Source organism: Poecilia latipinna, unplaced genomic scaffold (genome assembly GCF_001443285.1).
Source record: "Poecilia latipinna isolate Pla-1442-1.1 unplaced genomic scaffold, P_latipinna-1.0 Scaffold36, whole genome shotgun sequence".
NCBI lineage: Eukaryota > Metazoa > Chordata > Actinopteri > Cyprinodontiformes > Poeciliidae > Poecilia > Poecilia latipinna.
The window spans coordinates 541,301-566,141 of record NW_015112652.1 but is presented as its reverse complement, the minus strand read 5'-3'; the positions used below and the strand labels follow the sequence as shown (position 1 = coordinate 566,141).

General features: G+C 40.0%; 2 protein-coding genes across 5 annotated transcripts; one reads left to right on the top strand and one right to left on the bottom strand.

Annotated features, from left to right (window-relative positions):
- Positions 1–28: 28 nt before the first annotated feature.
- On the bottom strand, positions 29–19,894 carry ccdc187 (coiled-coil domain containing 187). Of its 4 annotated transcripts, XM_015043559.1 has the most exons (14): positions 19,623–19,894; positions 19,501–19,541; positions 18,986–19,077; positions 11,730–11,792; positions 11,391–11,529; positions 11,148–11,238; positions 6,565–6,643; positions 4,683–6,008; positions 4,225–4,346; positions 1,907–1,969; positions 1,689–1,823; positions 1,523–1,617; positions 1,355–1,449; positions 29–1,287 (listed from the first exon to the last, which is right to left on the bottom strand). In XM_015043559.1, exons 3-14 carry the CDS (start codon positions 19,032–19,034, stop codon positions 1,130–1,132), a joined length of 2,415 nt encoding a protein of 804 aa, XP_014899045.1. In that variant the 5' UTR covers positions 19,035–19,077; positions 19,501–19,541; positions 19,623–19,894; the 3' UTR covers positions 29–1,129. The 4 variants fall into 4 exon arrangements, with proteins under 4 accessions (XP_014899045.1, XP_014899036.1, XP_014899054.1 ...); XM_015043550.1 differs by having other exon boundaries at positions 19,501–19,894; XM_015043568.1 differs by having other exon boundaries at positions 29–1,281; positions 19,501–19,893.
- Positions 19,895–22,495: 2,601 nt separating this feature from the next.
- LOC106954212 (prepro-urotensin II-beta-like) lies at positions 22,496–24,505 on the top strand. Its single transcript, XM_015043529.1, has 4 exons — positions 22,496–22,845; positions 23,182–23,307; positions 23,459–23,502; positions 24,118–24,505. The coding sequence occupies exons 1-4, from the start codon at positions 22,536–22,538 to the stop codon at positions 24,229–24,231; spliced, it is 594 nt and encodes a 197-aa protein (XP_014899015.1). The 5' UTR covers positions 22,496–22,535; the 3' UTR covers positions 24,232–24,505.
- Positions 24,506–24,841: the final 336 nt, after the last annotated feature.

Genomic DNA, 24,841 nt, shown 5'->3' with positions numbered 1-24,841 from the left:
ATTCAGATCAAACAGAAACAAAAAAAAAAAAAATCCCAAAGTTTTTAATCATCAGAATGAATATTAGTGCTTGGCATGAGGTAATTTCCCACAGAGCGAGTTCTGACAGACTCTTTGGCGTCACATTTCACTGAATATAGAAACGCAGGTCAACAGGAGGTTTTAGAGTTGGACCTGGGAGTGTAGCTCATCCTGTTAAAGACTGTTTTGTTTTGTAAAAGCATCCATACTCAAATTCTCCACATTCCTCATGTTACAACCACAAACATGAGAAGTCGTGAAAACCCAGCACAAAAAGTAGCGACTCTGACCACCTTTGCACCTGGCAAATAAAGGGTTAACTTAGTGTAGAAATCTGAAAAGTGTGGCATTTGTGCAACTGCGACAAGCGGTTGTTCATTTGTAAACATCGACAATTACACAATGTAGATATTTACCCTCAAAGACTTTTTAAAACTGTCATGAAATGCCAATAAAATTCTCTGCTCTGGTTTAAACAAAAAGAAAAAACTTTAGGTGGTATGAATATAATTCAGCATTGAATTTTTAAAAAAAAACCTTCCAATGTTGATCAGTTTTCATTCTCAGGTTAGTTCATGTGATTGTCACTGAACAGCTGTAAACAATAACACCTGAAAACACACACAAAGGTAGCACACACATGCAAGCGCAGGTGATTAAAACCAAGTTCACGTGTCATCAATCTCACTTCTTCTTCAGCCTTCGGAGAAAACAGTTTGTGGTTGAACCAAACTGAAGAGTGTTTGGAGCTTTTATCCAAATCCCAGGCAGGAAACGTACAACGAATCGTATCTGAGCTGAAGTCAGGCGCTCCGTTTGCGGTAAAAAAAACATTTGGCTGCTGATATGAAAAAGCAAACATTAATGCTATTATTGTTAAATTAAACACTAAATATACACATTTTAAAAAGTACTTCAACAAATTAAGCAATTCCCTTTTGGTTCTAGTGTCCAAAATGCGATAATAATGCGTCCTTGCTTTACTAACCTAAAGTGCTTGTCTTGGTTTTTCTTTCAGTTTTTGATGATAAAGCAATAAACAATGAGAACCCTTTGTTAGATTAAAATTATCTTATAAAAACAACCATTTCCCGTCAGCGCAATCTGTTTATTGCTGCTTGCATCCTTCCCTCTTCTCTTTGGGTTTACTCCGTCCAGATTTATCCGCCTGTCGTTTTGTCGGTGGTATGAACGTCGGTTCCTCAAGGGTTAGGTCCTGGGAGCCGGATTGGGCGGTGGGAAGCGCCTCACTGGTCTGACCTGTAATTGAAACAAACAAAGTGAATGCAAAGCTATTGTTTCAACAACCAGACTCATTCATCCTGTTGGGTACCAGTTTGTCCTGCTTGGAAGCTCTCTGGGACGTGCACTCGGCCCTGGAAGGTCGGGTCCAGCTCCTCTGCTATGTTTCTCATCTGCTGGGCTTTTCTGCAACGGCAGCATTATTAGATGCATAACACAGAATCGATGCAGTAATAGTACAGATGCTTTATTTCCTTACGGTAGGGCGTGAACGGGGCTGGGTGGCTGGTTCTCCGGCGAGCAGTCTTCAGTCGGAGAGGGGAGACCCTCCGAGTCGAGTCTTTCTCGATACACCTAAAGAACAAGACGAAGTCTCTATCGGTCCTTTTATTTATAAAAGTAATTAAACTTTTATTTCCTGGTACCTGTCTTTCTCTGGCAGCTCGCCTGTCGTAGTGATTCATCATCGCTCTGTGTTCGTGCCAGGATCCTGGCCCTTCCAGTTCACGAGATCTTCGCTTGGCCTTGATTTCCTGCTTCTGCATAAAACGTGCAATTTCCTGCAACAAAAACAAAAACAAAAAAAAAAATCAAGGTGGGATATTTACAAGAATGAACAAAACACAGGAATTCACCACTGTACCTCATCTTGTGCAACCTGAGCTACCCTGAAGTCCCCCTCTGGATAGGAACTGCGTAAAGACGTCTGTAAAGAAAGTAAAGAAGATTATTTCTTTTCATTTTCCTCCTGTAACAAAATCTTCACTTTCAGCACCTTGTAAAAGTATTAAAATTTGTCCACATTTCTCATGTTAGATCCACAAACGTCACTGTCTTATTGGGGTTTTAAGTAGTAGACCAGCGCAAAGTAAGTGCAGGATTCTAGTGGAAGGATTCTGATGCTTGTTTTTCCTCTCAAATAATCTGAAAAGTGTGGCCTGCAATGGTATTTTCCCCATCCTGATTCAATGCAGTTACAGCTGGTAGTCCTTTGAGGAAAGTAACAGCTTTGCACATCTTGAGACAAATGTTTGCTGTGTTTCCCTCGCGAAATAAGTTAGGCTTAGTCAGAATTGATGGGATTTGTCTGAAAACAAAGCATCAATGCTCAATTAGATTTAGGTCTGGACTTTAATTAGGCCACTCAAACACTCAAATATGCTTTGATCTGTAGGTTGTAGTTCTGGCTGTACGTTTCAGATCGTCATCCTGCTAGAGGCCGAATCTCGACTTGTTTTTAGTCCATTCATCGTTAAACTCCGACCATCGTTAAACGCCGTCAGCAACATTTTTCTCAGCGGTGATTATGTGTTCACTGTTAATCTGCCATTGCTACTGTTTGTAGGTCAAAATGTTTCATTTTAAAATCATCCAAACATAAACATCCATCTGCATGTTTCTGAGCCTTCCAGAAGGCTTGTGGTGAACTTTAAACATCATTTTGTATGGCTTTGTTTCAGCGCACTCTTCTTTAACGATCAGATTTATGAAGTGTGTGCCACAACATTTTATTGTAAGGTGATATCTAGACTCTTAACTCTCATCTAGCGAACTTGTCTGGGCTCCACATGCAGGATCAGATGTTATTGTGAACTCTGTCCTACCCAGGACTTGCTCCGACTTGTTCATGACTGTCTGATCTCGTGACTCTCATCATCCGCATGGTGCAAAAAAAATCTGGCAGTGATTTTGTTGCGGAAAAAAGACAACTATTATCAAGCACTGTCAGGTGAGATCACTCAATCAGGTTTATTGTGCACAATACAGAGAGCTTGTAGGAAAATTAATAATGAAGCAGTTCTGGGTGAAAAGCTCTCCAGGCAGAGACAACACATTAGTTTTACAACAAGGATAAGGGATCCAAAACAAGGGGCGAGACAGACTGGTTCTGATGCAGCTGTAGAAAACAACTCCCAACCTTGTGCATGCAGCCCAAATAGCTTTATCCGGTGGAAACGTACAAGAAGTTAGAATAAACCCAGAGCAATTTAACTAGCAGATATTACCTTATAATAATTTTCTACTACAGATTTTCACCTACAAGTGTATTGGAATTGATTGTTTTTTTGACAACTGGAAACAATCGTAAAAACTTTTTTTTTATGACTAAAAAAAAAAAAGAGCTGTTTTTTACGACCGTCTCCAGTAACGGTCCAGAGTTATGATGGCTACCCGTCTTTATCCTGCCTGTTAATTTGTGTGGACAATAAGGCCTCCTTAGATTTGCACGTGTCGCATTCTTTCCATTTTTAGATTGAAAAATTTTTCATTACCAAACTTCTCCACAACTTTCTTCCCGTCATATCTGCTTTGTTCTTTGGTCTTCATTAATTGTTCACTAATGTTCTGTAGAAAATGTTTGAGCTTCACATAACTGCTGGATTTATAACGGGTACGGCTGCAACGATTCCTCGAATGATTCGAGTTCCTCGATTATTAAAATTCCTCGAGGAAAATTACCTGCCCCGAAGCTTCGTTAAACAAGGTTTTATTACTTAGCGCATTATTATTTAGTGTTCCGGCCGGGTGATTATTTCTGTTGCGCAACACTCTCACTTTCGCAAATTAGCTGTTGACGAAAGCTAAGTGCTAGTAGTATAAAGTTCCGGGGTATTTCATTGAGTTATGATAATGTCTGGGTTTTTATCTTTTTTTGGGGGGATCAATAAGCATCCTTAAATTGACTGGCGCGATGCCTGGAGTACAGCAGCCTTTCTCCTCCCGAAGCTGCTGCCTGGTGGTGATGAAGAGCGAACGGCGGTGAGCGGATAGACTCAGCACAGTGGGTGGCTGTGTTGTGCTGTAGTTGATGCTTAATGTAAGTGTAGCTTTAAGGACAAACCGGAAAATAAATTTTCCATCATCCCGGTTGCAAAAATGGGCGGCAGAGCTTCCCAACAGAAGAGTTTGTGGTTTTCTGAAGGCATTTTCATAATCTGTAAAACGTCTTCGATCCCTTACCCTCCTCAGCTGCTTGTCTTCCTCCTCCTGAAGCTTGCGGGCCATTTCTTCATCTTGTAGGACCTGATGCAAGGCTCCCAGATCCAGGCCTGCCTCGCTTGGCTCTGGTTGCAGAGAAGCTCCTAAGGGGGACAATTCACTGTGATTACAATAAAACATATTGCCAGATTGCTCAAATAAATAAATGACTCAAAGCCGAAGGTTATTTGGAATCACACCAAGAAATGAGAGATCACTATGCAGATCAAGACTTGATTGGTAAAAATGCAGAGACTGAAGAGATGTAAAGTTTCTAGACTGAAAACAGAAAAATTAATTCCCACGTCAGACACCAGAGCCACAGGTGAAGCCCACTCCCACAGCAACGATTGAGTAGAGATTAAGAGATCAGATGGGAAGAACACATTGGAAGTGTTCCCCTGTGCAGACTCAGAGCTGGCTGCAGGTCGGGGTGTTACCTGCTGCTACGTGCCTCGACCTGTGTCTGCTCGAACCCCTGCTGCTGCTGAAGCTTTGGCTACGATGTAGCGCTCTTCGCCTTGGACGCTCCGCTCTTCTCTCCGCCTCCTGCTCCTCGTCTGAGCTCAACGTTTCTTCTGTGATCTTGTGCCAGTGCCTGCGTTCGCTTGTCACCCTCTTTACTCTGGTCTGATTCGCTTTTCTCTCTCTGTTATTGTCAATGTTTACATATTTGTGTTCGCTCCATCTTGTGCCTCTGTCAAAGACATGAGGCTCTCCACTATTGCAGTCACAAACCTCTCTGTTATAATTACGCCTGTCTTGGTCTGCTCTGTGATCTCTCCCAAAGCTTTCTCCGTGTGACGATCTCCTCCTCTGCCTGATATCTCCATGGAAACTGTGCCTGGTGGCGGCGGCTCGTTGGAAGGCTCTCTGATGTGGCTGGGAGTCACCATAGGAGACCTCGCTCCCATAAAGCGCCTGGCTGTCTCTGCTTTGAGCCCTTATCTGCAGCGGCGCCCCGCTGCCACCAACCTTCACAGGGACGCCCCTCTCCTGCAGGAGGTGGCCGAGCATCTCCCACACCTTCAGGCTGTCGTCCTGCTTCCTGACAGGACCTCTCTGATCGTCCTGGAAGCGGACGTGTTTATCAGGGTTCTCCTTGCAGCTCCAGGTTCTTGCCAGGTCTCCGTTTCTGTGTCTACTTCGGTTGTGTACGCTCACCGATTCGCTGCGGTGACATCGCCTTTCGCAGGCCTCGGCTGGCCTGCTGTCCGCTTCCTGAGGCCTGCCTTCATGTTCATCGCTTTCATAATCCACATTCCTAGATATTCTCCATTGCACATTATCGTTTTCGTAATAGTCTTCCTCACAGTTTTCGCTCTCCTCCTCCCTGCCTGCTAAGTCCTTTGTGAAGCTGCTGCGAGTGCACAGACTTCTGTAATTCCTCTCTTGTGGGGATCTTAAAGAAGCCTGTCGTTGACGAGGCGCCGTATTTGCCCCGTCATACAGACGCCGGGCCCAAACAGAGAGCTGTTCAGTAAAAACAGTATCCGAGTCTTCTGAATCCTCATCTACAGGCTCTCTGAGCTCAGGCCTTCTTTGCCTGCTGGTCTCTGCATGCCCTTGATTTGACCATGAAGTTGTGCTGCTCTGAGATGCTGCTCTCCTGGGAGAACCACTCTGAGGCCCAGTTAGCACTGAACCACGATGAGCGGTAGAATGCTGCCACCTGCTGGTGACAGGCGAGTACTGCTGCTGTCCTGGGTGAGGGCTGCTGAGTGTGTGATGGTGAGAGGACGGCAGTGCAGGACCACTGGTGCTGCCTTTAGCATTGATAAACATGCAAACAAAAGCAATAAGGATGGGAGAGTCTGTTAGTGGATGGTGAAAGACAAGTGCAGTTAATTACCCTAAGCAGCATTAAAAAAGCTGCTAGTGCAAGAGTTATACAAGTAGCTTTACACATTTAACAGAAATGTTTTCTTTTTACAGACAGCAATGTGAAGCATGCTTAAAAACACAACATGCGACGCAAATAACAGATTTAGAGCAAAATATATGGCTTCAAATCTGTTCTGAGGCAAAGGACATGCTTTGGAAAATACCAAAGTGATGTTACACCTTGATTCACATTTTCCATATACAAACAAACACAAAAGATTGTATTTCATTTGTAATTAAGGCAATACACCAGAGCCGATCCAATATATGCCTAACTGGACCGTCTATCATCTCTAACTCAGAAATCAGACTCCATGTCACTGGGGCTACGTCCAGAAAAACGTCTAAGGAGGCAACAAAAACAAAACCTGGCTATACAAAAAACAACCAATCAGTCAATCAAAATGGCCGTCAATTTGTCAAAATGAAAAAATGTACCTTCATGAAAATCCTCCTGGTCTTGACTCGTCCTCCTGACCTGCTGCTCCTCCTCTTCCTGCAGCTGTTTAGCTATTTCCTGTGAAAACACGTTCACACGTAGAACAGTATTACATCAGGCTGAACGCATTTTAATCAGTTAGGATTACCACAATATTTCCATTTGTTAAATGGCAGAATAACTAATCAAGGAGAGAGTTTCCTCCTGATGACTTTGTACCATCATCCTTTGGAAGATCAAGGGAGAAATTCATTACCCCCCCATCGAACAAGGTTAGTACCAACATGGGCCGAAAAGCCACACAGGGAGGAAGAAGACAACAACAAAAAGAGTCAGGTAACAGTTTGAAAATCAAATAACTTTTTTGATACACCATGTGGTCTGGTGAAACTAAAACGGAAGTACCAGGCAATAAAGACCACTGTTAAATTCAGAGGAAAAGGGAATAAGCTTCAAGCTTTGTGGTGTGGGGGAGTTTTGAAGCAGGAGGAAGTGGGTCTCTAAACAGATTAGATGAAATAATAAGGTAAAAACATTATGTAGAAGTATTAAACCACCACCTCCAGACAGAGAAGTTAAGAGTTTGGCTACATTGTTATTAAGGCATTTAGCAGAAAAAAATAGTTAATCTAATTTAATGCCAGACAGTGACAAATAAAAAGGCTGCACATTTTTTTTCATACAAATTTTTGCAAGTATCTGGTTGCAACTGTATGTTCACGCTTAATTTGGAGTAAAATTTTCAGTAGTGAATAATAATCGACATCTTGCATTGGATTACATTTTAAAATAGTTTCTCAATACCATCTATCAGGCACTGAAAAGGTTCTCAGACACATGAGAGGCAGGAACAGAATTATCTGAAAAATACAAATGTCAGCAGAGACACATAAAACGATGCAAAGTGAAGACAGCAACAATGAGGATCTTCTCAGCCCACTGTTCTACCTGTATTAGTCCTCAAACTAAATACTAAAATCTTACTGTTTTTATGAAGTGCTATGAATCATCTCTCATCTGTGGGTGTTTTCCATCTGAATTAATCAGCAAACCTCTTTTCCTCTAGTTGTTTTAAACAAGCAGCAGCCAGGTCTGACATGAACACCAATAAAAAGAAATGCAGATATAAAACAGCTGACATGTAACACAGTCTGTTGGGATTGCTACAGACTATCATTTCTACTAAAACTTGTGACAAGAAACATAATTCAAAGCAACTTTGATTCTTGATGCACTGCTACTTTAAGCCAGCAGGTGGCAGTGTTGCACAGACTGAAACAAGACAGACAGTAACTTTATTACAGAAGAACAAAATATTAAAAAAAGCATCCTTTTTATATCTTTGTTTTGGATTATAATTTTACTTAAAACAAAGAAGAAGCAATTTAATATTTTACTTCTTAATTTATTTATTCCTGGGAAACTGTATCAGGCTAAAAGTGACAAAAAACAAATCTAACCATACAGACTACATCCAGGAGGAGCTAATCTTTCATTCCTGACTGGTACAGGTCAGCGGGACACTTATACTCGAAGTGATATTTTGTGACCAGGGGTTAAAAAACCCCCACTTGGTCTTGTCCTCTCTGAGGTGGAGGTCGTGTCACACCTGGGTGCTGCTTTCTAAGAAAAGCAACTAATTACGTTCTCCAAAGATCAGCAAATTCTCCTTGTGTATTTCATGAAATCTCTCTCTACAGGCATCTTTTGCAATATAAATCAAAACAAACAGCAAGCACAGCTCCTTTTTGTCTGCAGCAGGGGCCACTTTGCCAACATCAGCACATAATTAGCAGCTTGCCATGACAGGTTAGGTATTTAGAGCCACAGGGATCTGGCATTTAAAACTGCACACCCCAACGCCTTCTGTTTCTTAATTAAAGACAACCTAATGGGAGGCAAATGTTTATCAACCACTTTGGATTGGCCAGTTATTAAATAAGGTATTAACAGACCTCAGCACAAGGGCTGATGGTTTGTTTGATTTCAAAATAAACATTTACATCGATGCATACGCAAGAGGTAAAGAAAACGTGAAAAAAACTTCAAATACTGCAAGCTGTTTCTCTATAAATTAGAATATGTTGCTTTAAAAAAAACAAACAGCTTTGTTTCTTCTTAACATTTGGTCAATTTCAGGTCAGGTATGATTACCAAAATGATTTCTATATGCTAAATGCTATTCACAAGTTTACATAAATGTCCTTTGTATTTGGTAGAACTGCTTTTGTAAAGTGTTTTGGGTATCTTTCCACAAGCTTCTCACGCAGTGTGTTGCTCACACACACACACACACACACACACACACACACACGCACACACACACGCACACACGCACACACACACACACCTTTTCAGCTCCGCCTAAAAGATTTCCATAGGCCTGAAATAAAGGCTTTCCATGAAAAACAGTGACTTTGTTTCCACTTTGTAACTCATTTTCCTGGACGATTGGGGTTACTGCTCATTTGGGAGACTCATTTTTGCCTGTATTCTTCTCAGATGTTTTTCCAATATTTATATGTAATCATATTTTTTATTTGGTGAAGTGTGCCAGCAAAACACAGCAATCACATGATGCTGCCACCACAGCACCTCACAGATGGGATGGTGTCAGGCTTCCACATTTCCCCCCCAAATCATCACTATTGCAAAAGATTCAACTATACAAGAGCGCCACAGCGCTCAAAAAACCCAAACTATGACCCAATCGCTGTCACTCTTTCCTCAGGAAACTGAGTCAGTTTTATTAAAGCAGCTTTGTCTCTTTCAACATTCAACTAAGAGTATAAACATGAATTTTAACCCGACCCTTTCAGCAAAGATGAATGGCACTCCCTGTCTTTCAAGAATGGGCTTTTATACACAGGCTCATCTAGAAAAAGGAAACTGCCGCGTAAAGAAAAATATTATGGTGGAGTGGCCTTGAGGCACAGAGTGCTGGACCAGATAGGGAGTTTTACTGCAGAGCCCTGTTTTTTTTCTTTGCCGTGTGCAGCGTAGCTGTTTGTTTCTAATGATCTAGCATAACCCAGGGTGAAGTTTTAGGATTGGCCATCAGGGGGAAGATGAAAACAAGCGAGAAATGATTGATGCTTGCCATCTGGCCCCACCATCATGTCCAGACAACATTCTGTTCCTTATAGCAGCTTTTCCTTTTTTTTAAAGCAATAAAACAAACTGTTCAGTTGCAAAAACAACAAGCATTAAGAATAACCTCAGGTCACTAGTTAGTTAGATAAAACGCTGTCAAGATTAGAAAATATATAAGAAAATCCAGATAATTTCCCTCCAATGCACTGCAAAAACACTTACCAGTTTCTAGTGCAAAATTACTGCTAGATATTGAAAGTTCTAGTTGTTATGGATAAACTGGAAAATATATTTACTCACAGGACATTTAAAGAACAGTGTAAAGTTAAAATAACCAGACGTACATTTGAAACTTAAGACTCAAAGGGCTAAGTTATGATTAATTAGCATTAGCTTTTGTTTTTTTCTAATTTTAATAAATAGACCACTCAATCACCGCTGTCTGTATCATTTTCTTCTTTCAATCCGCTGTGCTCTAAAAACTGCAGCTCAAAAAGGAGCTACAGTTAAAGTTAAAATTTGCAACTTTCTTGTTTTTGGTTCTTCCAAATACTTGTTTGGCCCCACAAACAAGGAATTGTACCTTTTAGGAGTAAATGACCAGCAGTAACATGAGAAAGTCTTGGCATTTTTACATAAGTGCTTATTGTGCAGTAATAATCAAAAGTTTGTCTTTATAATGTAGATTGACTTTATCAAGCTTTTTTTCCAGTGTTGGTTCAGTACAACGTGGCAGAGGTTTAATATATCGCTAACATAATTGGCACCTCGTCACAATTTGTTTGTTAGCCCCTTACTGTTCCAAAGGTAGGCTGCCAGCTGGTTACTACACCCTTTGCCTCGTAAACTAAAGTTATGACTCAAAGTCCTTATATTGCTCCAAAGTTGATGTTCTTGGGGATTAATGGCAACATTTAAAGAATAAGCTTGCTTGTGTGGTCGCCTGGACACAGAAAGATTCGAGTTTTTCTTACTACTAAACTTAAAAACAATCCAGTTCAATAAAATGTTCCAGAGCGAACGGCTAAGTCATTTCAATGTAACCAGCAGCTGTGCAAAGCCGATTATGTATTATTCTACCTCACAAGTGTTGTTTACATGTAAACAAAAAAAGCCAGCATCCTTCACCTGAGACTGAACCTGAATCCTATTAGTACCACCATGTTGTGTTCACACCATATGTGAAGACTGACGCTCTGATATATTGTCTGTTTTTATAAAGAAAAGACAAAGAACATCTCAGAAATAAGCTGTGCAAGCTATTCATGGTGTTATTAAGGTTGGTAAGGAATCAGGATTTGATTGTTGTGTCTTCCTGGTACTCTATGTGCATTCCTGACTTTTGGGAAATTAAATTTTTATTGCCATATTAAAAACAGGAACAAACAACACTAAAACATCTGCAATTTGCATATTATGGAAGTTTTCCTAACATATAAAGGAATATTGTTACTTTAAAATGTTTTTTTTTAAAGTATAAAATTTATACCTCATCGTCCTGCTCCCTCCTGTGTGCCTCCTCAGCGCGTCGCTGGAGCTCTTCTTGAATCACCCGGGCATATTCAAAGTCCTGCTCTTCCCTGTGCGAAAGGAAAGGAAATGGCTTTTTATGCTCATGATTTACTAAAACAAATAATCTGATCTCAGAGCAAACACACTGCATGTGGGAAATTCCCCACAATCTCTTTTTGCAGCATCAGAGCGAGTTGAGAGAGAAGCTGGAGTGACTTACATTTGTCTGGAAACCTGTCTGAAGAGGGCGCTCTGCTGGGCCCGCTGCTGCTCCTCCTCATGCTGCAGCCTCCGGGCTACCCGGATGTCATTTTGCACCAGTTGGTTCTTCTGGATATTGGTGGTGTAGTATTGCTCAACTAAAGGCAAAGAGAACAAAATGTATACCAATATAAATTGGATCTGCGTTGATTTGGACTTTAAATGTATATATGTATATGTAAATGCAAACTATGACTGTTAAGTAACAGTACACAACTACTGAATCATAGTTCAGTGCAATCAAGCAGCTCAGTTACTTGGTATTGTGAGGCTTAGCTATGATTTATTTTAAACTTACTCTCCTGCTCTTGCAGGCTGTGTGCCAACACTCCATCCTCGAGCACAGCAAAGGTCTGGCAAACTGAAACAACAGACACCGGCAGCACTTCAGTGTCCAATCAACAGTTGTTAAATATTTAGCAGCAATAAAAGATGAATTATTAATATAAGATTTAACTAAACCAAATGCACAACCATGTGGGACACCAGTTGAAAAGCATGTTTGGATTTACAACTTCCTATTTGACTAAATCAACAAACTACAGAAAACTGAAGTGAGGTAATTTATCGAATGCCATGGTAACTATGGACAATGTTTTCATAATTCAAGGAACATAACATAACGATCCAACATGAATCCATTGAATTAACGATCCAACATGAATCCACGATATATCATGCCGATATGTACATGATATATCGGCATCAACAGTGACGTCGGATGATGTTAGTCCATTTTTAACACTTCAGTACCGATAATTACAATTGTGCAGATTTTAAAAACAGATTTTATTTCAATTTTACTGTTGTTTGTGTCAGCATTATGTGGTTCTTTCTTCATGAAATGGTCAGAAAAAGATCAGTAAATATTGATTATAGCTTAAATATTCATACTGGATATCGATACTGGCCCAGATTTTCACATCGGTGCATCCTTACATTGAACCTTATGATGTCAGGCCTGAGACTAAAGTGCATCGGATTCAGCAAGAACAGATTTAAGATGATCTAATATTTGATTAGCAACAGGTTTTTCCAACACTTAAGGCATTTACAAATATGATCGATACATTTTAATATAACTAAATCAGGTTTCAGTGCACTGGTTTTGCCTCCTCTATAAACGTGACGTTTTCAACAATCTGAGTTATTCTGCTTCAGATACTGATTATACCACATATATAGTCTATTTTTTTATTTGCTAGTACCTTGTTGACATTTTTAGCATTGTGTCACATGAGCAATTGAAATGGAAAAATAAACTCTCCAAGACTCTGGGTCACTTCAGGATGACTTGAGAACAGCTTTTTATTTTAATAACTGCTTTTCACACAACGACTAAACAGTGCAGCTATCATTTTTACATAAATTACAGTCTAAGTAGATTTCAGTGTCTGTGAAATCTAGATTTTAACAAGGCACAGACTTTTAATCAAAGCACGCATGTGGTTAAAATTAGTCCTCATCACTTACTTCATAAAGAGGTGTGTGCACAGCTGTTTCTCAATTTAAAGCAAGAATGTTTTGCTGAAAAACTCAAGATTCAAGCGATTGGTAGCAGCAGTGGACATAAACAAATGAGCATGCAAAGCTTGTGAGCTATAACCTGCTGCCTCTAAAACAGAAAGTGTTCTGGTTCAACATTTAAGGCGTCTAGGCAAACAGAGTTTAAATCTTATTTCATGAAGCTAATATCTGCTGCCCATGTGGTAAACCATAATTTATCAGCCATTATGTCTCTGTTTTTCCCCCTTCATGCACAGAAAGACATGACAGAAACTAAAACACAATTTTCGACAGCCTGAGTGTTTACACATCTGTCAAACAAACTGAAGAGTAACTCAAATAAACACACAGCACCATTGTTGCGTTTCCTTCCTCTCAATTTCTAAAGCTCAACAACTCTCAGTGATCAGATAAAAATACCAAACAAGCAACCAGGTTTTTAAAAAAGTAGAAGCCTTTTAATCACAATAAAGGCTTTGAAATTCAAAGCGAGTCGCAAATGACACGACTCACTGTGAGGGTAATATACTGAGGTTATTATGCGCAGACAGCAGGAGCCATCTGTGCAGCTCGCTCACGACTGAAACATTCAAGAATTTGACTCCTTCCACACTTGAAGACTGCTTTACTGCCTTTATATTTCTGTGCGCTCCTCAAACTGCCTGCTGTGTTTTTAAACTCGACACTTACTGACAACAGTGGCCCAAAAATGTTACTATAATTCAGAAAACCAGACACATAAAACCCCAAAATTACAGACCATACAGGCTGTAATAATGCATAATGGGGGAAAAAACAAATGGAATTTAAAAAAAAAAAAAAGTTATTTGAAATTGAGCATTTTCTTGCAGTTTTTCAATCTTCTCATACTTTTAAGGTTAAGCTTTTAGAAATTCACTGGTTCTGCTTTTGTTGTTTGGTGTTTTGGTTCCATAAATGCTTTAATTGTTTTCAGATTCTCACTTAAATTACGGGTAACACTTTTCCCACTTTAGCAACCATCAAGTTTCTACATCTGGTTAAGATCAACATGCCATATTTCAAATGTCACCAAGTTTAATGTCCAATGTTTGACACCTACAGTCAGACGATTGTTCAAATAACAGCAGTTTAGTGATTCAGCTTGCATGCATGTCATTGCTTGTTTGAGATTTCATTTGTCTTTTCATATGATTAATGGAGTGAGACATGGAATAAAATGTGAAAGTTTTGTCACACCATTTCTTTTCTTCCTAACTTTTTCAGATTTAGAAAACATCAGAAGAAGATTTACTTCTTCTGACTTTTAAATACCGCAGAGGAACTCTGTGAACCAGATCAAATCAGGTTTTCATTATTCATCAAACAACACAGAACTGCTCTGGCGTTAATAACCAGCACAGCTGCCTAACAAATCATTTTGTCGTCGTTCTAACGGTTGTTCTCACAAAGGGCTGTTAGGAATGCCATATTTTTTACCATTACATTCCAGGTGTCATGTTGTTTTCACTGCGTCATTTTTCCTTGCCTAATAATGTCGTGACCATCTAAAGAAGACGGTTAAATGCTCTAAACATATTATGTCCTATTAGTCAAAGATTTATTAGCCGACTCAATCAGAAAATGGGTGAGAGTTTCCTTCTATCGGAGCCACTTCAAAACATTTGAATGAGAGATTTTTCTATTTATTGCTGCGACATTTGACCAGCGTGAGAGCGTTGACGCTTGTTACACCAGACATCCTTGATGTTGTTAGCACAAACTTTTGTTAGCACATGTCCACAAGTCTGTGGAAGCCTGTTTAAGCTGTTACATCCTTTAGGATTATCAGATAGATAAAAAGGTCACAACAGAGAGTTATTTACTTGAAGTAAATATCCTCTAAAGCCCCCAAAGGCAGGAGGATGTAAATTATTCACCCTGTTATATGGAGGATTGCAATAGTTGCTGATCAAGTGCTACTGAATACACAAAGCAAAACTGATTTTCTTTTTTTTTTTTTTTTTTTTGGGAGTTTTTTTTTTTTAGAGCGCCAGCCCAGACACCACTAAGCCCTGAAGGGGTCAGTTTACACCAAAAATGAAGCCCACTTGCCCCTGGAAGCGTCAAACTATCCCAACGAAGACATTCATTGCCACTTACACCTGTTGTGGAGCTTAGGGGAATATCCGCTAAATGGATCTCCAACCTGCATGTCGGCGAGGGAGGGGCTGCATCTAAGTCTCGGCCTCATCCGGCAGGGCAAAGTGACGGCTCGGAGCAGTTCCCTTTTAATTCCAGCACAGACAGAAGAGCTGGCAGATGGAGAGACGGGGGGAAAAATGGCGCGTCTTGTCTGGCATGAGCCTAAATGAGGGTGTGGGTGTGTCTGAAATGTAGTTTAACTTGTTTTTCCTCACTCCTTTAAAGTGTGGTCACATTACGAATTGTGTGCAACAATGACGGCTGAACAGGTTTAGAGAAAGGAAGTGAGGCATTCAAGCCTGATGGTAAAAGAAAAAAAAAAAACATATGTTCAGCGCAAATCCAGGGGCGACTACTGTAAGCTTCTTAACAACGGCTTCTAACAAGCCTGTTTTCTAAGAGGATAGTAAATCAGAACGCACACATTAGGTTGCAATGTTTATACACAAGAGGGTAAATGTTAGGCACTCTACTGTTGGATAATTACTGAACAGGAAACTATGACCTGCATGATTTGTGATGAACAGCTTCAACCTACTGAGGAGAGCTGACAGAAAATCATTCAGGACAAAATTATGCAGATTATGAGAGGCATGCAACTCTTCACACACACACAGACAGTTTTCTTCCATCTCCATTGCTACTTGGATAGCTGCAGCTGTGAGAGCCTGCCAACAAAGAAAGCAGCAAAAGGAGAAAATGACAAGGGTTCTATTTTCAGCCAAAATGTCCCACTGACCGCCCACGCACTCTCTCTCTCTCCACCTCTCTGGACCGCTCCGTCTCTCCTCGCGTTTTCCTTTTCCTGCACAAGTTTTACCCAGAGACAGCTCAAAGCGTCTCGTGGAGAAATGCTCCCGGAGCGGCTCCAGAAGTGGACCTCGCTGTCGTTGAGAACAAAGGGAGGTGAGGGGGGCAATGGGACTGGAGGGGTCAGCTGGAGAGAGTGAAATTAGGAATGAGTGGGAGGTGGGGGAATTCCAGTGGGAGCTGCGTTCCCAAAGCACATCAGGGCTGTGTCAAGAGGAGCCAGAGGAGAGCCAAAACAGGAACAGATAAGAGGGGGGCAACGAAAACAAAGAGAGCTGACTTAGCCAAGACACTTCTAGTTAAAAAAAAAACACAATGTAGGTGAAAAGGGACAAGGCTCTTGGGAGTTCCAGCAACATGGAGATGTTAACCAAACAAGCCCAGTGCCAGCAAGTTCAGGAGATCTGCCTGGTCAAAGTGGATAATAACATGCAGGGTGAGGGGTGCAAATTATCCTGAACAGACATACTGATTTACATACTGCTATTGTTCCGCTGACAAGTTTATAGATGCTATTACATGCTTTGTTTGTGCGTTTCCCTCGGCTTGATTAAGCATGAAAACTGCAGAGCTGCACAGAGTGGCCTTTGTGAGTGGAAACAAGAGTGGAGTGCTGAATTATCTCCCCTGATAAAAGACATGCAGGCCTATTCCTAACCCATTCATTAGTGTGGACATGCCAAAGACAGAGCCAACCATCTATATCCAAGCCACAGCTCAGAAATTCCTAACCACTGACTGTTTTCCTATTCACAAGCAACCAAGGGCAGCATTTTTTGGTCTGCAATGTATTTTTAAATACTTTTGCAGCAGTATTAAGTGACTCGACTTAAAAAACAACAACAAAAAAACATTTTATTTCTCTGTGATTTATGGTTTGTAATTGGTTTGTAAATGTCCATGGTCATCCGATGCATGACCATGGACATATTTGACAAATAAAATCTGAAACGTTTGGCGCACATTTGTATTCTGCACCCCCCCCCCCCACTGAATACTTTATAAAACCACATATCAATGCAATTAGAGCAAGTTTTTTCACATCCACAGACAACATATAACAAAGCCCTTTCCTAAATTTCTCCACAACTCTGGGTTTTATTTATGGGCAATAGATCAATTTCATCAATCAATAAATTTTTTGGTTTATGAAGATTTAAATTCCCCCTCCCCCATTCTCGTGGCTCCCCTAGTTCAGAGTGATGTCGGCCCACCCAGCTCCCAGCTTGTTTCACAGCCTGACTTTGAATTCAGGATAACTCCCAGAATGGTGATTTGAACATATGTAGCCATTTCTAATTTCTTTGTTTTGTTTTAAAAAAAGGCAGTGACAGAAAAAAATTGATTAAAATCGGATGAAAATTGGTATGAAATAAATCTGAGCTCTTATCACATGCCTACATGACATACTTTACAGATTTATACTGAAAGGATTTTGACACTTTTTATCAATATGCACAACTTTTTGTAAGTCTATTGTACAAAATCCCTATAAAATACATTGAATTGTGTGGTGGTGACATAGCAAAATGTGAAAACACATCAAACTGAAAAGCTACTTTACCAAGCCACCACATATCAGTAAAGATAACTTAAACAACGAGGACACATGAGGATCCTTGTGTATTTTGCATTCAAAGCCTCGAGTTTTTCAGTCATTTCCTAATGCTTATCTGCCCTCAGCATACCAGCGATGTCAACGACAAATCCAGTTGTGTACAGCAGAATCAGTGAACCTTTGTGTGGAAAATTCCCTCCTACTCTAAACCACTGGTATCATCTTCTTCCTGCATAGATGGAGCCAAAGACTCAACCCACAGGAAGTCTGCACTGCTCACTGAAATGAGTCAAAACACGGCGCTATCAGGAACACTGAGATTTTTCTAATGAACTTGACCTTTGCGCTGAATAAAGAGACTACTACAAGTCAATTAATTGACATTTAACAGCTACAACGGTTCGCTTGTTTACAAAAGATAGTTGTTGAATGTTTCTTCCAAGGATTTGTAGAATTTTTTTTTTATTTTTTCTGATTATAGGTCACAGTTTAGGAACAGAACTTAAAATTTTGTATGCTGAAACTTTTAATTCAATGATATTGATGTCATTTAAAGTTCTTTCAATAACTTTTCAGGCAAGCAGCTGTTCTGTGATACAAACAAATTCTGCTGACATACCTGCCAATTTATTAGGCACATCTAATAAACTGTTTTGGTTAACACAAATAGCAAGTCACCCAGTCACATGGCAACAACTTAATGCGTGTTGAGCATCATAATAGTTAAGGAAATGATTTAAGTGACTTTGCACATGGCATGGTTGGTTTTGGTTTGAATATTTTAAAAACCGATGATCTACTGGAAGCTTCACACACAACCGTCTCTCAGCTTTACAAAGAATCGTCTTAAGAATATATTTTAGGACGATTGTGGATGGAAATATGACACAACAGCTGAGTTGAAAGGAAATCAGGTGGACTGGTTCAAGACGATAGAAAAGGTTTGCTGTGGCTCAAATAACGACTCATTACAACCAAAGTACGCAAAGCAGCAACTCTGAAAACACAACGTGTTGAACTGGGCGACAGCAGCACGGCTCCACATCTAGTGCTACTTCTGTCAGCGACGAACAGGAAACCGAGGCAATAATTGGAGAACATGGAACGGTCCAATGAGTCTTTATCTCCGAGTTTGGATTGGACGCGTCCTGCTTTGAATCCATTTTCAGGCTGCTGGGGTTGTAATAGTTTGGGGGATGTTTTCTTTGCACCTCGATGCCGACTGAACATCCTTTAAACACTATCTGAGCATCAATACTGTCAGAGTACAGATCTCCATATAGCTACTTCCAATAGGATAATGCAACATTTACTCCATGTCATGAACAATTAAGACAGTTTTGACAGCAGAAGTGTGTTCTAGCGAGGAATGAAATAGTCTGCAGATTAGTAACAGAGGCTGGTTTCTTACCACACCGACTTCTTTCCAGCACATACTTTCCATGCACTTGTGGCTCTATCAAGGCTGGAATTATATATTTCAGTGTGTGTGTGTGTGAGAGAGAGTGTGTGTTTACCTTCTTGGACACGTGGAAGGTTGGACTGGTCGATCTCCAGCTCTGCCATCTCTGCCCCCACTTCTCACTCCTTCATGGTGTTTTAGAAGACCCTGGCACATCACAGAGGGGGGTGTATTGTGTGAAATAATGAAATGAGACTTGTGGCAAAACAGAGAAGTGAAACATTAAACATTATGAAAACACTTGAGTAACACAAGAGTACAAAGACAAAAAAGTTTAAAAAGCAACAACGGTCTTATCCAAGGCATGATGGTTAACAAGGTTTTAAAAATAAGCCACTGCCACACTGAAAAATGCTTCCTAATACTTGGGGGTTTTAGGGAATACATCAAGTTTTGGTTAAATGAGTTGGATAAAGAAGAAGTAGTGTAAACACTGCTGTTACTGGCTGGTCATCGTCATCAATGGAACCTGTACTTTCGGGCCGGTTTCAGGTTTGCAACAGTGTAAACAAATATGTCGGCAACGTAACAAGCCAATAATCGATACAGGTAAAATTATAATAAACCTACCAGCTTCCAGCTCGCTGCCCACAAAGGCCGCAGTGTCGTATCTGTGTGTACACGCAGCTTATTCAACAAGTACCCAACATAACAACGAAGTGTCAACTTCTCCAAGCTCCGCTCAGTCCCACCTTCCTTCTTCTTCTCCCTCCTTCCTTCCTCCTCTTCCTCTTTTGTGGATCTCAGCAAATTATCGGAGCTGCCACCAGCGCGCCTGGCCGTCTCTAACGCCTGTGGTTTCGGTGTGAAGCCCTCGGGAAAGCGGCGGTACTTGACCCCGACAGAAACAAAGAGGTGTCGGCTCGGTGAGAGAAACCAGAGGGGACAAAGTTTAGCCAGCAGTCTGTGGGGCTGTTCCTTCACAGCTCCTGTTCGGCGGCGGCGGCGGGGGCGGGGGCGGCCATTCAATGCTGCCTTCACGTACACCTCCAGCATCCGAATCTCCATGATCCAAATTTGATTTTGCCAACACTAGCTTGACGCTTTCAAGCCTGTTTTTATTAAACACCAGTGAATATTAGATGGGAAAAAAGGGTGAAATATGTTTACTAAACAAGCTTAGTCGACAGAAACAAGTGAACCAATCACCGTAGGTAAGGGTTTGTTTGGTTCCGACACGCATAGCAATAAAGTTTTTAATTGTTTTGCCGTCATCACCTTTCAGATGGTTGTCACTTATTTATCTCGCAATTAATCCAAATGATCCAGTCACTCAAATTTCCTTGGAAGAAGTCTGAAAGTTGAGACGTTAAAAACCTTTTTTCAATTTTTGTTTAATCTTTATATGTTATTGTGAACCTTTTCATCATCAAACAAAACTTATCTAAACCCAAACGGTGCCATTTTAGAAATAGGTGTCATCTGAGAGCTGGTTAAGTATAAACTAATCTCACATTTCATGCAGAAATTTTAGAAATGTACAAAAACTGGCTTACACTTATTTTCATCCGTGCTATTCGGTCCTACACCACTGATTATTTAAAGCCTGTAAGGTTTCAGGCCATGTCTGTGGTTTCAGACTAGGATATTAAAGAATCAAAGAAGAAGAGCGTCAGTAAAAATGTCAGCTTTACCCCAAGAACAAATATCTTGTTTAGTTAATAGCTTCCTAAAGAAAACGTTGCCCTCTAGTGGTTGTTGTAAAATCAACAACCGTGGAAACGACTGGTCACATGAAAAAATAATCTTACGTAGAAGTTCTCCATCGAGAAAATAAGAGTTATCCGTTTTCTAAACAAATTAATAAATAAACGAGTTAACTATTATGCTATTGAGCTGCAATGACTCACAATAGTATATAGTATTTCTGATAATTTCTGACTGAATTTAGATTCTATTACAGAGTAACACCAAAGAAAATGATAAAGGCAAAGCATTTTATTTTAGAAAGGGAACAAATTTTTTCATTTTCTTCTTTTCTTTTCTTTTTTTTTTTTTACAAAATACACAACACCTTTTTTTCAAATGATACAGGATTTAACGTCAACAATTTAATTCAAAGTATTTGAGAGCTGTTGTAAGGACATAAACCATTTATTATAAGGTAAAAACAACAAGCACTGCCACTTTAAGCAACCATGTTAGAGTAGATGTACTAAGTAGCAATCAAAGCAAAAAAAAAAAAAAAATGGATATGATTCTATTTTTATTTATCAGTATCTTCAGGGAATGAATCATACAATAGCTGCTCATTTTGCTACACACATTCTGTGTATGTTTGCAAAACTACAGCTTCATATTTAATCTACTGGAATTTGTTGAAAACAGCTGTAAAATATAATTTTTTTGTCTTGCCATTTTGGGTCAAAAAATGCCCTATGATAACCATAAGTTACCTTCACAAGTAGGTAATGAAGTTGGTTACCTACTAGTGTCTGTACAGTTTTGCTCCACAAAAATGGGATTTGGAGACACTCCTTCTACTACATAAATAATTTCATAAGTGATAGAGTCTGTGCCTGGCATCCAAGTAAACAGAGAAAAATACAAAGTACGTGTCAAAGCAAAACAAGACAAAAAACCCCCATAATTAATGACCTTTGGAGCACAAAGTTGATGGATTATGGAGCTCAGAGGCAACAGCAGTTTAAGGAAAAACAGAAATTAAATTAGTTCCATTCTCCAGTCTCCATTCTTAGCATCATCTTCATCAATTTGTGTTTGGCTCTTCCAACATTTACTGTTTCTCCACTAACTGTTTTGCAGAGCATTCAGCTTTATATAAAGTTCAAATGTCAGAATTAAAACAAATTAAGTTTGAACATCCACAGGCACACATGAATATAATATCAAACATAGATTTAAATTTTCAACTAATTGTACCAAAACTGGTATTTAACTTCCCAAGCATAAATTTTAATGTTGCCTCTTCAGCTGCCCACAAAATGCCTCTAGTAAATACGGAAATTGCAACCGCAGGTGGAAAATGTAACTTTGTAAGTAGCTGTCTTTCATCTTTTTCAGCAGTAATAAAGCTGCTATTACACTATCCAACCACACTGGATACGCTCATAAAGGTTGGGTTTATTGCATGACTAAGAAGAGGAGAAAGCAGAGACCCAGAGTCGCACAGCCTTACCAAGCTTCTAAATATTGTGTATTAATCAGGCTGAATTAAGTGACCTGTGGAAAATCTCCTGCTGCCTTGAATTGATTTAAAATGTCAGGCAGCTCATAAGAAAAGAGGGTTATGAACACTTAAGCCTGCCCTGAACTTCTGATGAAGTAATTACTTTGGTTTATTAGGATCTCTCTCTACTTCGTATGCAACAAGGTTTTAGGAGTCAGATGACCTAAGACTTGAACAAAGAGGTAACATAAAGGTGGAAGTGATTCATCTGCGCCGTTTGTGTGCCACCTGCTCCCCAGTGTGGGTGTTGACATGACAATCTACGCACCTGCTTTAATAACATTTATAAACTCTGTGAAATTGGTTAATCAAGCCAAAGAGCTGGTAAAATAAAATGACCGCTGGCTCTGGAAGACGGGACAGTGCGGCGTCTTCTTATTGAGTCCATAATTCACCTGCGTGTCCCTGTTGATTTATGCCAGCGAGAGCGGATGTGACTCTGCATGTAGCCGACGGCTGTGGCAGCAAACAAAAGCGTGTGTGTGCGTGTGCCGTGCCAGTCAGGAGTAGACCCAGCTGGAGGTATATAAAACAACTGGGGCCACGGCGCATGCAGAAGTCTTCACCAGAGGACCTGCGTGCAAATCAGAGCCACTTCCCACAACAGCATCAGGCAGTAATGAAGTGCAGCCATCTCTTCTCCTGGGCCTTTGTGCTTGTGGCCTCTGGCACCCTGCTGGCCCACCCTATCACAGAATCGGCCGAGATGCCCTATCCAGGACCAGGTGAGCAAAGGATGATGCCTCTATTATGGCTTTTATGAAAAATAATCCATCAATTAAGATGGGTAATTAGCATTTTCCGTGGTACAATTTAATTTTCAGAGATTAATGACAGCAGAGTCTTAACCTGGGGCCATAAAATAATTACCTGAGTGCTGCAATGCTCAGCAGTGATTTTTCTGCCAAAGTTCAGCTAGCAGGCAAAGGAATGTGAGTGGTTCTAGTCATGCAGTCAATTTTCTGTTGATTAGAAGTGACTATAAGCGCTACTTTGGATTAGAAAACATTCAGTGTTTGAAAAATTTTTATGTACTTTTTTAAATTTATGTTTGACCTCAGCGTCAGTGGAGGATGGCGTTATCGGAACGCTGGATGACGAGTCTCTTCCTGAGCAAACGTTTATTCCTCAGGACGGTGCAGCTCTCCGATATTCCACTTTTATATCTGGGGAAGTTAACAGAGATGGTAAGAGACACTTTTAAGAACAAATTTGAAGCCATTTTTCTACAATGTTCATCTACTTGAGGTATGGCCTGAAGGGAAACATTGCAAAGACAAGGTGCTAGACAATGGATATCTCGAATCGTGTCGAATCCCTCGTGTTCTTATCCCTCAGGTGTCAGGACGACAAATCTGGTGCCAAGAGGAGTCAAGAGAGAGGTGTGTGACTTCAAACATTTACATCCTGAAAATGGGAAAGAGAAATCTTAACCACAGAATCTTTAAACAATATCTCTTGAAAAATTACAAACTAAGCTGCATTTTGGACAGATTTTATTACAGACCAAGGTAAAGTGCATAATTATGCAGCTGAAGGAAAAATGAAAATCATTATGAGAAGATGAAAAGTGTGGAAAGCATTTATTACTTTTTGTTTCTGGAGGTGAGGGTCTGCCAGCATCACACAAATGGGGCACCCTTGTCTTTCTCCCTTACAAAATAACATTAAATTGATGGTGTAAAGACTTCGATGCGATAATTCTCTGATAAGCGAATGCATTCCCTCACCACGATGCCTCCACCACCACCTCTCATCAAAAATGTATAAGATTTTCTTCGTAAAAAAACATTTGTAAAGCATATACTTTCTCCCATGAACAATTAGCTTGTATTGGACTATCACATGAAATTTCAGGAAAATTAATTCAGGTTTCTGATTAATTAACACTTTTGAATACTTTTAAAAGGAACTGACCCGTATTTCTAACTTAAACTGTACACTCTTATGTTACACACGGTACTACAGATATCTAACCACTATATTATCTCTTTCAGGTCTTATTAGAGAAACAAGGTCTTCTGAAACCTTACAGCCGCTTGCTGGGCATCCGTAAGCAGTTAAGGAAGAGAAATGGAAATTCTGAGTGTTTCTGGAAGTACTGCGTCTAAAAACCGAGCTAATTGGATATCTGCCTTACAACAAGCAGTGCTTAATCCAGAGGGAAACATATGCTTGATACACTTTTACAGGGCAGACAAAGCAAACATCAAACTCCATGCATGCATACATTACATGTTTCCAAGGCTCAAACCTTTACTTTCAGTTGATTTACTTTTAAACTGTGGAAAGCCGTGTTAAGATCTTTGTATGTATTCAAAGTTATTTGAGATGTAAAAATCAAATGCTACGAGGAATAAAAATAAAAGAAAAGTATCAAATATGCTATTTCTCTGCAGTTGTTTTTAACTGGAATGTACTGGTAGGAAAGTGAGAGAATAACAATAAAAGTAAAGGACGAAGCAAAAAGACATGGCAGAATAGGTTCTCAAGTTTTCTTCATTTTCTCCTTTTTTATTATTTTACAGCAGAAAGAATATAAAGCATTCAGAAAACATCTTCCATATTTTAAGGGCAATTCAAAATGTTTTGCATGGCTTCAGCAGCAGAAATCTCTTTTTTTTTTAAACATATCCATTGAGTCAGTGACGCTTGTACATGCACAATTACAAAAATAAAACTTACAAACAAGAAAAGGGAAGAAAAAGGAGGAAAGCATAA

Coding starts and splice junctions, on each gene's coding strand:
- ccdc187 (XM_015043550.1), bottom strand. CDS start 19,034: ATGGCAGAGCTGGAGATCGACCAGTCCAACCTTCCACGTGTCCAAGAA. Junction 11,239..11,390: donor AGACAGGTTTCCAGACAAAT/GTAAGTCACTCC, acceptor CCTTTCGCACAG/GGAAGAGCAGGACTTTGAAT. Junction 4,347..4,682: donor GTCGAGGCACGTAGCAGCAG/GTAACACCCCGA, acceptor TGTCCCCCTTAG/GAGCTTCTCTGCAACCAGAG.
- LOC106954212 (XM_015043529.1), top strand. CDS start 22,536: ATGCCAGCGAGAGCGGATGTGACTCTGCATGTAGCCGACGGCTGTGGC. Junction 23,308..23,458: donor TGGGGAAGTTAACAGAGATG/GTAAGAGACACT, acceptor CTTATCCCTCAG/GTGTCAGGACGACAAATCTG. Junction 23,503..24,117: donor CAAGAGGAGTCAAGAGAGAG/GTGTGTGACTTC, acceptor TATCTCTTTCAG/GTCTTATTAGAGAAACAAGG.